The following is a 17,938-nucleotide window of genomic DNA, read 5'->3' as shown; positions in this document are numbered from 1 at the left end:
CAGAACTAGATCACACAATCTCACAGCAGAACTAGATCACACAATCTCACAGCAGAACTAGATCATACAATCTCACAGCAGAACTAGATCACACAATCTCACAGCAGAACTAGATCATACAATCTCACAGCAGAACTAGATCACACAATCTCACAGCAGAACTAGATCACAAAGTCACACAGCCTCTCAGCAGTTGTTGAAGTTAATGTTAGCATTTGGTCACTTTGAGAATAACCCTTTTGAATAACCCTGAGCTCCTCATTGCATCATCTCAGAGGTATGAGAAAAGTATGAAAGTATGAAAGAGTATGAAAGAGTAATTTATTAAGAGTTTAAACATGTATATATGTGCATGTGTGTCGTGGCTGTGTGTGTGTTACAGAGCAAGGTGTTGCTCATTCTAAACACGTAATTGTGGCTATTATGCTCTCAGACATAGACAGAATAAAAGAGAGCAATATACACAGAAAACTGTAAAAAAGTAAAGGGTGAAAGAGAGAAAAAGAGTAAGAGAGACAGAGAGAAAGGAACAGTTGGGGGAGGGAGAGAGAGAGAAAGAGAGAGAGAGAGAACGAGGGGGAGGGCTTGCATTTCAAGCCATTGGCTTTAGAGGGAGGTGGCTATTCAAACCCTCCTGCTCTGGCAGACAGCCCCTACTTGGGAGACCCCAGCACACTGCTGCTGTTGGTGTTGGTGTTGGTGTACACTCCTTCACACACAGATGACTGAGAGGAGACTGCACCCATACAGCTCCTGTTCTGCTTTTCCAGTGTACGTGCCTAAATATATATTTTTTTTCAATTTCTTTCTTGTATTTGCTCATCTCTCTTCGTCTCTTTTTGTCTGTCTCTCCTTCTCTCTTTCTTTCTCCCTCTCTCTGCCTCTTTCTCTCTTCTGTGAAGTACATCTTTCTGGTCTCTTTCTCACCACATTCTCTGGCTCCTGTGTTGCAGGAGCAGGATGAACTGAGAAGCACAGATGTTTGGACTGAAGACATTGTCCTCTGCCAGCAGCTGAATGCCCTAGCCGAGACACTGCGGGACTTTACAGGAATATCAAGCTGTCTTTCCAGTACTGCAGCCTAGCTGGTCCTCGCACATCCGTCTCTTCTGTCCTCCTGCTCTCTACTGAGCTTCATCCAGCTGAATGATGGAGCCTGCACTGCTTCCTGTGCTGGTGGGACTCTTTCTGACTTTAGTGGACAGCAAGGGAGCTTTCTTTGGAAACCCTTACAGATACAACCTGTTCAAGGCTGGAGTCAACCCACATTACAGTTCTGAAAAGCCACTAAGTCGTCACAAGTAAGCAACTGTGCATGTGAGTGTGCATGTGAAGGTATGTGTGTGTGTGTGTGTGTGTGTGTGTGTGTGTGTGTGTGTGTGTGTGTGTGTGTGTGTGTGTGTGTGTATGAGTGTGTGTGAGTGAGTGAGTGTGTGTTTGTGTGTGTGTATGAGTGTGTGGGTCTGTGTGTACATTCTTTAGATTATGATTGAGTTTATGTTTAGGAAGTGCCGTGCCTTTTCTTAGTGACAGACTGTATATTGAGCTTATGAACAATATGTTTTAAATAGATATAATAATAATAATACCTGAGCATCAACTCATGTGCCAAGTTATGAATTGTCATATTGTAAACCAAACTCACACTATAAATTCACTCAGTAGATTCAGCCACAACTGTTGTCATCAACAGTTATTTGGGATAAACTGCAAAAGGCTCCAGTCTTATGCTGTCATAAATGATAAGACTAGTTGCTGTTTGCTCTAGGACAGGGGAGCATTGGACAAATAGAATAATGATGTGCAGACACAGCTGGCCACATCCTCTGCTGTTTGTCAGCCTCACAAAGTTTCCCATAATGCAACTGTCATCTTGGTAGGTAGTGTCATGCATTACCTGTAGCAGGAGGTTATAGTGATGTCACATACTGTGGCCCGTACATGACATATGTACTGCGTGCTCTCATGACCCTGACACGTGTGCTGCGTGCTCTCATGACCCTGACACGTGTGCTGCGTGCTCTCATGGCCCTGACACGCGTGCTGTGTGCTCTCATGACCCTGACACGTGTGCTGCGTGCTCTCATGACCCTGACACGTGTGCTGCGTGCTCTCATGACCCTGACACGTGTGCTGCGTGCTCTCATGACCCTGACACGTGTGCTGCGTGCTCTCATGACCCTGACACGTGTGCTGCGTGCTCTTGTGTCTGTGCGCTGCTCTCCACACACTCCCTCTGCTCCCTCTGTGTCTCAGGCCTTCCATTCTCTTGCATGGATAACTTGTAGATTGGTATGTTTCTGGACAGGTCTCCAGCTTCCTGTTGTTTGTATTCTAAGTCTTCACCACCGGCTTCACCCCCTTCCTGCCTGCCCTGCGACTGGTCTCTCTGCTGGAAGTACATTCCTCACGTGCTTGATGCTCTCTCATCTCTCTTTCTCTCCCCCTCTTTACCTCCATCGTTCTATGATCTCTCTTTTTCTCCCCCTCTCTATCTCCATCTTTTTTTCCTCCTCTCTCTCCCTTAATTCAATTCAATAGTGCTTTATTGCCATGATAAATATTCACATTTGAACAGAGGTGGGACCAAGTCAGTGTTTTGCAAGTCTCAAGTAAGTCCAAGTCTTTATACCTCAAGTCCCGAGTCAAGTCTCAAGCAAAGACACTCAAGTAAAGTCAAGTCTCGAGTCAAGACAGGCAACAGTCAAGTCAAGTCCCAAGTCTGAAACTTGGAATTTCAAGTCCTTTCGAGTCTTTTTTTTTTTTTACCAATGTTGCAGGTATATTTTAAATGTAAATAATAGACATGCGTTCTTTTTTAAATCTGTATTCTCCTCAAATCTTGATAAAACATGTGCAACTGAAAACACGAAGTATAAAAAAAATTAAAATTACACCTCTTTATTGCACAGTTCAATTTGTTAAACTTAGCTGCAAAAATATTCATACTTTAAACTACAATTTTCCAGAAATAAATATTCTGTGAAAAAGTCATAAGTAGAACTCCATGTTCAAATAAAAAGTGCTGATATTTTCACAGTACAATACAAAGAACCATAACAGCATTTTCCCTCTCTTCTCTTCTCTGGTTTCTTGGAGAACATGTGTGAGTGACACAAGACAAACAAATATAAGAACTGAACAATTAACAGGAATCTGCAACTTTAGACATTTCAGTAAACTATTTTGCATTGCATTTGCTGGCCAAAAGTCTGTATGTCATTTGTGCACGATGAATGATGTCCCCATAGCTGAAAACTCGCTCCACTTTTGTCAATATATTTTTTTCTCGACGTAGATGTCTTCAAATACACAATCCATGCTGAGATAGAACTGGATATTATGATGGTGACAGAGAGAGGCTCTCTTCCCCGAGTTCAGATACAGAACCCAGGGTTGCCAACTCTCACGCATTGAGCGTGAGACACACGCATTTGACCGTCTTCACACGCTCTCACGCCACACATCCGATTTCTCACGCCGGAAAAAAATCTAGTTTATTTACCTCTGATCCACATCTATGATTCAATGAGTTACTAGTTCGCTCTGGCACCAACCACTGGCGATCGATCGATCGCGTTATAATACTTAATTTGTGTCCATTTTACACCCCGCCCGGTAAAAATTTACGTTCGCCAACCCCCCATTTGATTGGTTGTGCTGCAGCTCATGCACACACACGTACAGAGTGTGGAAAAGCAGAGGACTGGTCTGCGTCAGAAGGACGGAAATGAAATTAATGGGGCGCACTTTATAAATATTAATATGCGTTTTAAAATTTAGATTTGGGGTAAAAAAAAAATCAAGTCTTTGCAAGTAAACAGGTTCAAGTCCAATTCAAGTCCCAAGTTATTGGTGTAAAAGTCCAAGTCAAGTCTAAGTCTCTGAATATTTTTTCAAGTCAAGTCAAAAGTCTTAATATTAATGACTCGAGTCTGACTCGAGTCCAAGTCATGTGACTCGAGTCCCCACCTCTGCATTTGAATATTACATTCGCAATAACCCACAAACTAAATAAGCCAAATTCAGTATTAAAAACAGTAAATATATTAAAGGGATAAAGGTTGTTATAGTGAGGAGAAGGGTGAGTGTATTAGAGATACGCTCTCTCTCTCTACTACAGATATTTTCTCTCCATCTCATTTATTTTCTTGATGCCATCTGGTGATCTAGTGATTTAGTGATCTAGTGGTTTGATGATCTGGTGGAATCAGTGTTCTGAAACTGCCACTACTGGGGGAAGACAGCCCCTTCTGGCCACTCTTTTATTGCCCCTGTTGGCATCTTCACATGTTTTATGGTTCACATGTTTTATGATTGGGAGCAGAAACAATGGGAGGTGATTGGGGGGGGGGGGGGGGGGGGGGCTGTTATGTATGTGTATGTAATGTTCATATGTACATGGTTCAATGTGCTGTCTCCCCTGATGGGGCAGGACACACCCTGGCAATGTTCCAGTACAGTACATAAACTGGAGTGATTCAAGACTCCCGCGGCACTAAAAACCCCGTATGGATTTGCAGCTTGTGTCTTGCTGATTGCAGCTCTTCCATGGCTAGCTGAACATCATCATCATCAGGAGTGTAGACTGCAGAAATAACAGCTGAGAACTATCCAGATACATTAAAGGTCTGCACTTATGTAAGTAAACAGACCTCCTCCTTTGATCTTACCGGAGTAATCGGAGTAATCGGCCATTCTGTCCACACAAAACAAACTACACCCGTCCAGATCCACCGAGCTGCTGGAGATATTACTGAACCACATTTGGCAGTATCGTGATTACACTCCTTAAGCCAGCTCTGTGTGGTGGTCTGTGTCAGAATCATGATTACACTCCTTAAGCCAGCTCTGTGTGGTGGTCTGTGTCAGAATCATGATTACACTCCTTAAGCCAGCTCTGTGTGGTGGTCTGTGTCAGAATCATGATTACACTCCTTAAGCCAGCTCTGTGTGGTGGTCTGTGTCAGAATCATGATTACACTCCTTAAGCCAGCTCTGTGTGGTGGTCTGTGTCAGAATCATGATTACACTCCTTAAGCCAGCTCTGTGTGGTGGTCTGTGTCAGAATCATGATTACACTCCTTAAGCCAGCTCTGTGTGGTGGTCTGTGTCAGAATCATGATTACACTCCTTAAGCCAGCTCTGTGTGGTGGTCTGTGTCAGAATCATGATTACACTCCTTAAGCCAGCTCTGTGTGGTGGTCTGTGTCAGAATCATGATTACACTCCCTGACCTTTTCTTTGGGAGCAGTTCTGTAAAGTGGACGCGTCTGTCATGTGACATTGCCACAGATCATGCCAAAAACAGTATCAGTTAAACAGCTCAGTTAAATCCAATTAGTTTTAAAATGGTCATCATTGCATATGCCCTTTATGAATAATTAATTATATATTGAACTTGAGTTTGACATATATTTGAAACACCTGCACTATACCTGCTCTCATTGGTCAATTTATCAGGCTCACCTGTCTTAGATGAGCCTTTTATGAGTGATGTTATGCTCATCCAGTACTGACCAGACTACTACTTTCCACTGGACCACCACTAACCACAGGACCATTACTGATGACAGGACCACTAATAACCACAGGACCACTACTGACCACTATTGACCACTACCATAGGACCACTACTGACCACTATTGACCACTACCATTGGACCACTACAGCCAACAGGGGCAGTACCCACCACTGCTGTCTTGAGGTTCACTACTGCTTATATAAAAGAGCATTGAGCTGGTACATCAAAGTTTTTACAGTTTGGTTGCTAGGTGGGATTGCTAGGTCTGTCCCATAATATCTTGCAAGTAGTGGCCTAGTAATTAGTAACTTACTAACGACTGAATCCATGCCATGTGTTTATAATAGTCAGAGTATATAGAGTGTACAGAGTGTAATGTGTCACTGGGAGGAGTTGACTGCAATAGAGAGCAGTTTTATTTACACACTCCACACATTCCACATTATCAGCCTCTGTTGGTTCAACCACATAGACATGGACGCCAGGTGGGGTGAGGCAGGAGGAAGAGACAAAACAAACCAACTAATCACAATAGATACAAAACCACAAAACACAAGCTGATGTAATAACGAAAACCTATAATGCACACTGGACAGAGACTCCATAAAACACAAGATCAAACTAAACAGAATAGAACTTAAACCATATACAGGTATCATAACAGAGAACACTAGGTGCAAAATCACTAACCAGGAACACAAAACTATAGGGACTTTACTGAGATTTATTAAGAGAGTAACTGCAAACTAAAACCCGGGTGAAGAGATAAACAAACATACAAACACATAGTTGAACAAAACACTGGGGAAACTTCACCATTAAGAAGCAGTGGAGAATTCAAGTTTAAACAAGGATTCATATTAGAAAGAACAAACATCCGAACATAATAACCTACAAGCAATGACTGGAACACACAAAAAAAAAAACCAAACTAATCACTCAAACAGAAGCAGAACCAGTTGAAACATATACGAAGGCGGGGCTATAGACAAGGGGGCGTGGCAGACAGAAGGAGACACATGGAGAGCAAAGACCAAGACATGACTGACAGACAGGAGGGGTTAAACTGGAGACACAAACAAGACAGACAGGAGGGGTTAAACTGGAGACACAAACATGACAGACAGACAGGAGGGGTTAAACTGGAGACACAAACAAGACAGACAGACAGGAGGTGTTAAACTGGAGACACAAACAAGACAGACAGGAGGGGTTAAACTGGAGACACAAACATGACAGACAGACAAGAGGGGTTAAACTGGAGACACAAACAAGACAGACAGACAGGAGGTGTTAAACTGGAGACACAAACATGACAGACAGACAGGAGGGGTTAAACTGGAGACACAAACATGACAGACAGACAGGAGGGGTTAAACTGGAGACACAAACATGACAGACAGACAGGAGGGGTTAAACTGGAGACACAAACAAGACAGACAGACAGGAGGGGTTAAACTGGAGACACAAACAAGACAGACAGGAGGGGTTAAACTGGAGACACAAACATGACAGACAGACAAGAGGGGTTAAACTGGAGACACTAACAAGATGAGAAAATTTGAGAAAATCTGAACAAGCAGCTGTCTACTGTCCGAATGAAGTGTGCTGTTTAGACTGAAGACAGCAGGCTTCAAAACACCAATTAACCTGACCCTACATGATACAGCCTTACAAACCAGCAGGTGTAGCTATTCTTTACCAATTTGGAAAGATCTGATGTGTTATTATAAAAATACTTTACTTTCAGTTACAATGACCACACAGGCAGCCTTGATCCCCAGATGTGAGTCATAAACACTGGAAAATACGGAACATTATGTTTTACAATCTTTTAAAATATCCATTTAAATTCATACTGGACATCTTTTTGGAAACATGCTGGATCATTCAGATGTCATTTATCACATTCAGATGTCATTTATCTCATTCAGATGTCATTTATCTCATTCAGATGTCACTTATCTCATTCAGATGTCATTTATCTCATTCAGATGTCATTTATCTCATTCAGATGTCACTTATCTCATTCAGATGTCATTTATCTCATTCAGATGTCATTTATCTCATTCAGATGTCATTTATCTCATTCAGATGTCACTTATCTCATTCAGATGTCATTTATCTCATTCAGATGTCATTTATCTCATTCAGATGTCACTTATCTCATTCAGATGTCACTTGTTCAATTTGACAGCTTGAAATCTACTATTATTATCATCATCATCATTATCATCATGAAAATATTCTATTGATTGAGCAGAGTCACAAAGTTTCTGTCACTTGTTTATGAAAACATATCAGTATTTTTAAATGCATTCAAAGTATGTGCATTATAAGCATGCATTCTGCATACTCTCCCAGGGATCTCTGGCTGTGTACGGGTTATGACTGTTGTGTACGCTATACGACTGCTGTGTACGGGTTATGACTGTTGTGTACGGTATACGACTGCTGTGTACGGGTTATGACTGCAGGGTTGCCAACTTTTGACGTTCGCTTGGAGTGAGATTTTAACCTGGAGCCGGTGGCGAACGAAAGTTGTTGAGCGGGGGGGCGAACGTAAAATGGACACAGATTCAGTGTTATATCGCCGGTGGATGGCGCCAGAGCTAGCGAACTAGTAACGTATTGAATCATATATGTGGATCTGAGGTAAATAAACTGGATATTTTTTTTCGGCGTGAGATATCGGAAGTGTGGCGTGAGAGCATGTGAAAACGGTCAAATGCGTGTGTCTCACGCTCAATGCGTGAGAGTTGGCAACCCTGTGACTGTTGTGTACGGTATACGACTGCTGTGTACGGGTTATGGCATGACGGACTGCAGACAGACTTCAGTTCACCAGGGACTCATTACTCTCAAACCACCATCCATCAGTCAGCTTGTAGAGAAAGAATAATGTCTCTATAAACCATGGCAGTAGTGTTGGGAGCCTCTAGTGGCCCTGGCAGCTGTGAAGGCCACAACCTAAGCATCGTAGCTTTGCTATGTCATGCGAATCAGTGCTAACAGGAGCTAACATCCACCTCACCACCCCATTCAGAGCACACAGCCTGGTTGGAGTGACACTGGAAAAGCAGGAAAAAAAGCTGGAAAGCTATGACACAACCCTAACCCTAACTCTAACCCTCACCTAACCCTAAAGCTAACCTAACCCTAAAGCTAACCCTTGTCACAGATCTAGAAACGGGCACATGGCCTAGCAGTGTGTTGATTCACAGTTTGTGGATGGTGTAAGGATAAGGATTTTCCTCCATTAGGAGACACAGTGCATTAGTGTGTATGAGCAGAGAAACTGGCTGTACTTTCAGAGCACGTCAGCTCTTGGGGCCGGAGGGTTCCATCAGCATGTGCTTTGAATGCAGACTCAGTAAACACACTAATATCCTGAAGAAGCAAAAAAATACAAAATAATTGCACTAGTAGAATGTAAACTATCACTCAGTGCTCTTGCTGTAAGGGTTTTCCACAGTTTAATTTACAGTTTACAATAGTGCTCTTTTTCTTTCTGCTGTATGTTGGGGTAGGCCTGTCCTGTATCATATTCTTCTGTTCTGTATCGTACTCTTCTGTCCTGTATCATACTCTTCTGTCCTGTATAGCACTCTTCTGTCCTGTATAGTACTCTTCATATTCTTCTGTCCTGTATAGTACTCTTCTGTCCTGTATCATATTCTTCTGTCCTGTATCATAGTCTTCTGTCCTGTATAGTACTCCTCTGTCCTGTATCGTATTCTTCTGTCCTGCAGACGACTTGACCAAAGAATGAACTCTGCTCAATGAAAGAGTGATCACGCTTGTGTTTGATGGAGAGTGTGGGAGGGTGAGGTCTCAGTGACACCTCTCCTCTACTCTGTAACTCCGTTAGTCCATTAGAGGCTTATCCCACTGTGACCGCAAAGGCATCTAAAACTTGTAAACCATTCTTAGGTTTGAAGCTCCATTAAAACCCAGGACAAATCCAAGATTAGATAAGGGGCTAAATGGGGCTGTGTTTTTAATGTACCATCACAAATCTGACTGTGATCACATGGCAGTCATGACAGGTGGAGGGATTAGAGTGTAAATATCAGTACTCAAAGGCAAAGAGAAGAAAGTGGGTGAGAGAGAACAGCTGCAATCTAAACCCATGCAAACTATTTCAGAGGAAGAATGGTGGGTAAGGATTCTGAGGAAAACTGAAAATAACTCTCCTTGTCTCCTGGGCTGGCTGGAAGAGATCTGCTGAGTGAAACCAAATCATGAGAATATCAGCCAACTGAAAGAAGATTGGAAGTTTTGAAGAGGGTGTGACAGAATTAATAAGGTTGAATATTTGCACTTCACTAATCACCCAGTCCTGTAACCACATTAAACTTTCAGGGTCAGACACAGCAGGAAAATATTACCTACCATCACCCAATACACACACACACACACACACACACACACACACACACACACACACACACACACACACACACACAAGCATTTGTACATGCACATGCACTCACACACACAGGTTCATGCTTACCACACACGCACTCATTCGTGTTGATAAATTGACTAGAAGCTAGGAGGAGAAACTTGGAGGAGTGGATAGCAGAAGGAGTTTGGAGGAGGGGATAGTAGAAGGAGGAGTTTGGAGGAGGAGCTTGGAGGAAGGGATATTAGAGGGAGGAGCTTGGAGGAGGAGCTTGGAGGAGAAGCTTGGAGGAAGATCTAGGTGATTTCTAGTGTCTGAGGATACAGCTGAGAAGGAGATTTGTTTGTACAATGCTCTCCTGATTGCAGGACATCTGGATCTATGGCTTCTACACACACTTTGACTAAAGGCAACTGTGAGGCTTTGCAACATAGTTCTCTCTCACTCTCTCCATCTCTCTCTCTCCATTTCTCTCACTCTCTCCATCTCTCACCATCTTTCTCAAACTCTCTCAATCTCTCTCTCACACTTCCTGTTTTAGCTGTTTTACTTATGTTCTTCACATCACTGTGTTGTAGACTCCTGCCTACAATTAATATCACCACCAACTCAAATGGAACTAGCAGATGTGACGAAATATGTGCGTGTGTGTGTGTGTGTGTGTGTGTGTGTGTGTGTGTGTGTGTCCACAAGTCACATTTGTAATCTGAAACATTGAGTCTGAAGGTAATTTAATCCTTCACATTGAGTCTAAAGATTATTCGCATGTTTCAACACTCAGAATCACAGTCCGCTCTTTCCATGTCTTTGAAACCTACTACAAACTCCAGTACATGTGCGCAGCTCGTAAGCGTCCTAAGCGTGAAAAGCCACCCACTTTCACTCTGCCTCTGTTATAATGTGCCTGCAGGTTGTGTACAGTACATTACATTAGACATTTATTTGTTCAGCAGTGATTACAGTTCAGTAATAGTGCTGTTCAGCAGCAGTTCATTTGTGCCTGTGTCCTGTAGTCAGAGATCTGTGTTTGTGTTTGTACGCTGAAGTCAGAGAACTGTGTTTGTGTGCAGTAATCACAGGTGTGTGATGGTGTTTGTATGTTGTCATCAGAGATCTAGCACTGAGTTTAGCCATGAATTAAGTTTTTTGGATTGAGTCAATGAAAAAAAATTCGTGTGATTGATTAATTCAATTTTATTACATCGAGCCAATGCTTTATTTTTTTCAGTGTATGTACTATTACTGCTCTCTTTGTCTTTCCTTCTTTGTTGTCTCTTTTTATTTTGCTCTTTGCTCTTTCTGTTGATTGCTCACTCTCTCCTCCCTCTTTCTCTTCCATCTCTCTCACTCTCTCTCCCTCTCACTCTCTCTCACTAGATATGACTTTCAATCTTAAGAGCTAGATATGACTAGATATGACTTTCTCTCTGCCTAGATATGACTTTCAATCTTAAGAGCAATTCACATGTTTCCAGACAAGAAATGATCACAGCAGGATGTGTTGCATTGTCTGCTGATACTGCAGAAGATAACTGTAACATCTGTGTTACACAGAAACCACTGTGCCTACATTGTCCAGAGAAACATCACTTGTGCTGTACAGGATGGAATGGCCACATATGTTAAGGCAGAATACACCACCAAGTGCATCTGGGGGCAGACGTGTCCTGTACTTATGTGAGTAGCTCCAGCACACAGGAAGCTTCTACATGTGTCTCTGTGTGTGTTTCTATCTGTATTTGTTTATATATTTTTGTTTATGTGTTTATATTTTGTGTCATTAAGGCAAGACATTTTCACAGGATATGCTGTAGCTCCAAGTGGAATTAAAATATTGCTTTATTAAGAGCAGTAATAGTTACACCTAACCCTAACCCTAGTTATCCCTAACCCTAGGTATCCCTAACCCTATTTACCCTAACCCTAGTTATCCCTAACCCTAGTTACCCCTACCTCTAAAGCCTAGAGATTGGAGACATGCACAGCCCTGCTTGCTATCTATAGCAAGAGTGTGTCCTACTGCTGCCACCTAGTGGTTTAATTCAGAAAGCAACCAAAAGCCTGATGTTGAATATTGTCAGTCCTGTATTGTTTGTTGTATAGGCCCTGAAAATACTCACTGTGTGAATATGTGGAATTAAACTCTGAAAAGATAGTAATAGATAGTAATAGTGATAGTAATAGTAGTAGACAGTAATAGTAATAGATAGTAATAGCAATATAATAATAGATAGTAGATAGTATATAGTAATAGATAGTAATAGTAATAGATAGCAATACTAAGAGATAGTAATAGTAATAGATAAAAATTAGATAGTAATGGATAGTAATAGTATATTAATATTGATATTGATACTATTAATATTGTAATAGTAAGATACAGTAATAATAATAGAATGTAATAGGAATAGATAGTAATAGTAATAGATAGTAATATTGATAGTAATAGTAATAGATAGTAATATATTGTAATAGTAAGATACAGTAATAATAATAGAATGTAATAGGAATAGATAGTAATAGTAATAGATAGTAATATTGATAGTAATAGTAATAGTATCTATATAGTAATAGTAATAATTAGTACAGTAAATATAGTATTTGTAATTGAATGTAATAGTAACATATAGTAATAGTAATAGATAGTAACAGTAATTGATAGTATTGATAGATGGTATTAATATGCATGCTGGTTATTACTGAATTGCTTTTTTTGAATATCCTAATCTATTTATCAATCCTGTAATCTACACAACCGCATAATCCCAGTTATCAATTTAATCCCATCATTGACTCTTAAGAGGTAAAGACATATAAATAGAGGTTACAGAGCTTGTGAGATGAGAGTCATTGTCCTGCCCCAAAGGTAACAGGAATCATGTCAACCCTCACAGGTATCGGACATATTTCAAACCCAAGTACAAAACTGGCCATAAGGTGGTGACACAACTAGAGTGGCGCTGTTGCCCTGGTTACAGTGGAGACAGCTGCCTCGATGGGTCCACGTCTGGCCCAGACGCCATGACGCCTCCATTCAAGGGCTCCATGCAAGACCCCAGGCCAGGGGTAAATGGCTACCCCCCCTCTCCCCCTAGGACACCACCAGAGCACACATCCGTCCATGGGTCAGGGGTGGAGGCAGCCCAACCTGTCCCTTTCCCTGGGGGTCATGGTGAGAGTTTATTCATCCCAACTGGACATGTACCTTCTGGACACCCCAAAACCTGTTACAGTAAATTTGGGGAACATTAGGAGAACAATAGATGAACATTATGAGAACATTAGAACTTTAGCAGAGCATTAGGTGAACATTAGAGCATTAGGTGAACATTAGGAGAACATTATTGCAAGGCTTGTGATTTCATGGATGTTGCTGTGTAGTGATGCAATCATGAAGACCCTTTAACCTAAATATGAAATGTAAGCATCTCCACTGAAAATCATATTCATTAAAGGTGTCCTTCAGCTAAATAACAGTAGGGTCCTCTTTGGCATGTTTATGCTAATTTTGTTATTGGCAAAGGAAACTAATTAAAATGATGCAGTTTAAAATAATGGTAACTGTCCTGTTCTTTTACTCCCTTTTATTAGTTTCATTAGTCGAATCTTGTAAGAATATATATCATTGATGTAGTATTAATATATTAATATATAAACAGGATTGATAAAACAGTCCTGCATATCTTGTCTCTCTCTTGAATGTCCTTTCTGTTTCTCATAACCCAGGGTCCCAGGTGGACATCTCAGGTGAGCGTCTGAACCGTATGGAGGTGGACTTACAAAGACTGTCTCAGGGCCTGGACACGCTGAGCGGTCTCGTGGTTGGCCTGGAGGACCGCCTCAGAGTCTCCCTGCGTGAGGACACAAACAGGATGCTAACCACCTTGCTGGGCCCCATCCCCCACTTGCCAGACTCCCCCGTGGGCTTCGGAGTCCTGGATGGCAGCGAGGGCGTCCCCGTCCTCAGCGAGCTGGTTGGCAGGGTGACGGAGGTCAGAGATGAGCTGCAGGACAAGAGCGGTGTGCTGGACCAGATCCGCGACATGGTGTTGGGTCACGACGGGCAGCTGAAGACACTCATGGAGTCGGCCGCTGGGAGGCCCATCCCTGCTGGGGTGAAACCCAAACCCCTGGAGGAGCTGCTGGACGCAAGGCTAACTGGTGTGAGGACAGAATTTGATAAGAGGCTGACCAGCCTGGAGATACACTGCGATGAGAGGATTGAACAGGTGGGGGCATCGTTTCTCACTCTGAACAGTTTTATGATCTTGAGAGAGTTAATTACATTGCAGATGGGTTTATAACAGCAACACAAGCCGTTAAAGGCATTCATTTTAACATTGAAGTTTCACATTGCAGAAATAGGCAAGAGTCACGGGTTGATCAGAGCGGCTACTTGAACATGACAGGACTCAGCATATTGTTACTTTAGTTAAAACCTACATATCAGATCAGTTCACACTGATTTAATGTTATTCTTTCCACATGTGGTTTGAGGACAGTGTCAGAGTGACATCAGACCTTAACCCTCATCTCAAACATGGGTCTGTGTTGGACTGGAGACCTTCACAGACACCATATACAATGAGGTGGAAAGGTTGACAGGCAGACAGACAGACACAACTCTAACAGACACTAACTTTAGACAGACACAAGGGATGCAGACCCCAACAGAGCAGGGAAGGAAACTCACAGAGAACCAGAAACAGCCACTTTACCTGCCAATCCTGCGTGCATGTGCCACACATAAAGACCTCACAAGTTGCTTATATGGGCTGGAGACACCTAAGGTGAATAAGGCTGATTGGTTGATGGCTCATTGCCTCCCGCTGGTGGCCGGGCTGCTGGGACCACGAGCCCCCCATCACAGAAGATTGGCAGAAGATGATCACATGTGAAATAAGACTCTGAAAAGATCATAATATTACGGCACTCCTGTGCTGGCTGGTCAGAATTTAAATGCCTTAAAGTTTTAAATGTTTAAAATGATGTAAAAAACATCCAAGCACACAGCAGATAATAAGGTGGAAATGTAAATATGACTGACAGCTGCACCCAGGGCAGGCATCCTTTAATTTGATATGAAGTATGAAACATGTTTAGAGGAAGAACACTGCTTTAGTTATAACATGGACAATGCGGATAGCTCATTTTTTGTAAATAAATGGCAAATACGAATGCCTTAATGTAAGCTTCACTGTTGGTGTTTGAAAAGAGTGGAGTGTTGCTGGGCAGGGCTCACCCTGTGCTGTGTGTCTCAGGTGCAGCGAGAGTGTCGTCAGGACCAGCTGGCTCAGGGTCTGGAGGGCTATGAGACGGGCCTGAGGCAGGACGTGGACCAGCTGCAGCTGCAGGTTCAGGCCCTCACAGTGCCGGAGCTCAGCGGGCTGACACAGCGCGTGCTGCTGCTGGAGGAGGCGGTGAAAGGCCTGACAGAGTCACAGAGGCAGCTGCAGGTGGTGCTGACGGAGCAGACGCTCCACACGGAGAACCTGCTTGACGCTCGCCTGGTTGACGTGGAGGGCAGACTCAACGCCAGCGAGAGGAGCGAGGGTGGGCCGGACAGGCTGGACGTGGGGACAGGATCCCTGGACGGCTTCAAAACGCTTGTAGACGACAAGTTGAAGAGCTTAGAGGAGCGTCTGCTCGTGGCGGTGGAGGAGCTGAGTAACACCACCGTCCCCGCCCTGCTGGAGGGGCAGGTGGTGTCAGCGCTGGAGGGACAGGTGGTGCTGGCGTTGGAGACCGAGATCGAGAACACGCGGCGGAGGGTGGAGGCCGAGCTGGACGGCGTTCAGAAGCAGCTGACGGACTTGGAGCTGCTGTGCGCATCAGCCTGCCCTCCCACACCGGGCCTGGGCTCCACCCACCTCCACACCGAGGTGGAAGAGCACAAAGAGGTGGAGAAGAGGCTGTCCGAGCGGCTCGACGCTCAGCGGAACGTGCTGGATCACCTCAACCGGACCCTGCAGGGTGTGGTGGAGCAGCTGGCCCAGGAGAGGCGGGAGGACCTGCTGCAGGGTGAGATCACACTCCTCAAGATCAACGTGAACTCGGTGAACCGCACACTCAAAGGGCTGCGCGAATCCGTGCACCTGTTCACCCAAGAGGTGAGCCACGCCAACTCCACCTGGCAGGAGCGCGAGCGGCAGCTGTCGTCGCAGGTGCGGGGCGTGGCCGAACAGGTGGGGCGGCAGGCGTCGCTGCTGGGGGCGGGTGAGCGGAGACTCGTGCAGCTGAAGGGTGAGCTGAAGGGCCTGCGCCTGCGGCTTCAGGGCGAGCTACAGGGTTGCAGAGGAACGGCCCTGGGCATGCGGCAAGAAGTGCTGGGTGTGGAGAGCCGTGTGGCCCGGGTCGAAGGTCAGTGCAGCGGCCTCAGTCAGCTGGCCGGAGAGCTGGAGAGCATCCGGGCTGAGCTAGAGAGCCACTCGGACAGCTACCTGGCTCAGGTGAACGGAACCCTGCTGAGCCACACCCAGCAGCTGACGGAGCTTAAGGCTGGCCTGCAGGAGTGCGTGAGTAAGACTGACTCCACCGGCCACCCGGACCACCAGTAACCCACAGCTACAGACTCCGCCCCAGCTTGTCATTTCTGTTCTGGTTTGATTTTTCTTCCATCTTTTTTTTTTCTTCATCAAGGCACTGTTTAGTCTTCTTTCACTTTGCCTCTACTGTTTTGATAAAATTTTACTGAGATTGTTAAATGGAGTGAAGCTTGATTGTATCTTCACATCCTATCTGGTTCAGGCCAGTTGTTCCCAGTTGTACCCAGTTTTTCCCTGTGCCTCAGCTCAATTAAGCCTGGAACTGCTTGCAGTGATGTAACACACATTCTGTTGCAGTGATGTAACACACATTCTGTTACAGTGATGTAACACACATTCTGTTGCAGTGATGTAACTCACATTCTGTTGCAGTGATGTAACACACATTCTGTTACAGTGATCTGTTGCATGACTAGAATTGGGTGTTTCATCCCAGGGACTGAGAAACACTGGAATAGGTGATTAGTACAATCACAGCTAACACACTACAATGAGAATGATGTCAGACATATAAGCTGCTACAAGTTTCTAAAGACAAAAGCCATCCATTCCCATCTACCAAAATAATCTTCTGTTTTAAAGTATCTTAATAATAATGGTGCTAAACATGTTGTAACAATTGTGGTGTGTGGATTTGTTTGTAAGAGAAATATATGTCTCTGATTTATTCTGTAATTTTTTGTTAGTTTTTTCTAAGAGATTCTAATTTTTTATGATAAAGACGTGTTTTAATATGTAAGTGAAATTATTTGCTAATCACTTGTAAAGATGGATTGTTTTTTTATTGTTTCAACATTTACCACAAGAGGGCAGCAATAACTTAAATAAACATATGACCTCCAAACGTCATTGAGTGTTCTGTTTTGTCTCAATTGTCTACTTTATTTACATACCTGGCTTCATATGCACTCTTTTACACACACACACACACACACATACACACACACACACACACACACACACACACACACACATACACACACACACTACACTGCCTAACAAACATCAGATTCCCTAACATCAGAAATATAGACAGCACACTGTGAACCTACAGTGTTCAGTCACTTGATGAATTCTAAGGTATACATCTGCACTATTTGTTTGCATACATAACACTACACTATGTATATAAACAATTATACAACAAACCACTAATGCAGACCATCATATTAATATAATAATATTGATATATTAATGCAAAGTTTAAAGAAGAATCCAGAAGAATCTTACAGTAGACCACTTCTCAATTTCAAACACAAAAACATGATTACTGTTTGAACAGAATTGCCTTGGGTTGCCTAAATGTATTTACAGTATAAATGACTCTAATTACCTTTATTGCAGTACATCCAATCCTCAGGAAAACTACCATAGTTATGTAATACTTTCATGTCCTGAAACCGAAGGCCAGTGACTCTCACGAGTCTTGAATGTGCACAAAACAGTTGCTAGTTCAAAAC

The 17,938-nt window shown here is 43.3% G+C and overlaps 1 protein-coding gene across 2 annotated transcripts; it reads left to right on the top strand.

Moving 5' to 3' along the window:
• Positions 1-636: 636 nt before the first annotated feature.
• On the top strand, positions 637-17,317 carry emilin3b (elastin microfibril interfacer 3b). Of its 2 annotated transcripts, XM_077018996.1 has the most exons (6): positions 637-771; positions 954-1,301; positions 11,488-11,610; positions 12,828-13,105; positions 13,660-14,162; positions 15,195-17,317. In XM_077018996.1, the coding sequence occupies exons 2-6, from the start codon at positions 1,147-1,149 to the stop codon at positions 16,488-16,490; spliced, it is 2,355 nt and encodes a 784-aa protein (XP_076875111.1). In that variant the 5' UTR covers positions 637-771; positions 954-1,146; the 3' UTR covers positions 16,491-17,317. The 2 variants fall into 2 exon arrangements, with proteins under 2 accessions (XP_076875111.1, XP_076875112.1); XM_077018997.1 differs by lacking the exons at positions 637-771; positions 954-1,301 and adding an exon at positions 4,556-4,641.
• The last annotated feature ends 621 nt before the right edge of the window (positions 17,318-17,938 follow it).

The sequence above is a fragment of the Brachyhypopomus gauderio genome, chromosome 10, assembly GCF_052324685.1.
Source record: "Brachyhypopomus gauderio isolate BG-103 chromosome 10, BGAUD_0.2, whole genome shotgun sequence".
In the NCBI taxonomy this organism is placed as follows: domain Eukaryota; kingdom Metazoa; phylum Chordata; class Actinopteri; order Gymnotiformes; family Hypopomidae; genus Brachyhypopomus; species Brachyhypopomus gauderio.
This window is presented reverse-complemented; position numbering and strand designations above follow the sequence as displayed.

Bases quoted from the DNA above. Each gene is read 5' to 3' on its own strand.
- emilin3b (XM_077018996.1), top strand. From the start codon at position 1,147: ATGATGGAGCCTGCACTGCTTCCTGTGCTGGTGGGACTCTTTCTGACT. The intron at 1,302-11,487 runs GTAAGCAACTGT...TGTGTTACACAG, and splicing joins AAGCCACTAAGTCGTCACAA to AAACCACTGTGCCTACATTG. The intron at 14,163-15,194 runs GTGGGGGCATCG...TGTGTGTCTCAG, and splicing joins GCGATGAGAGGATTGAACAG to GTGCAGCGAGAGTGTCGTCA.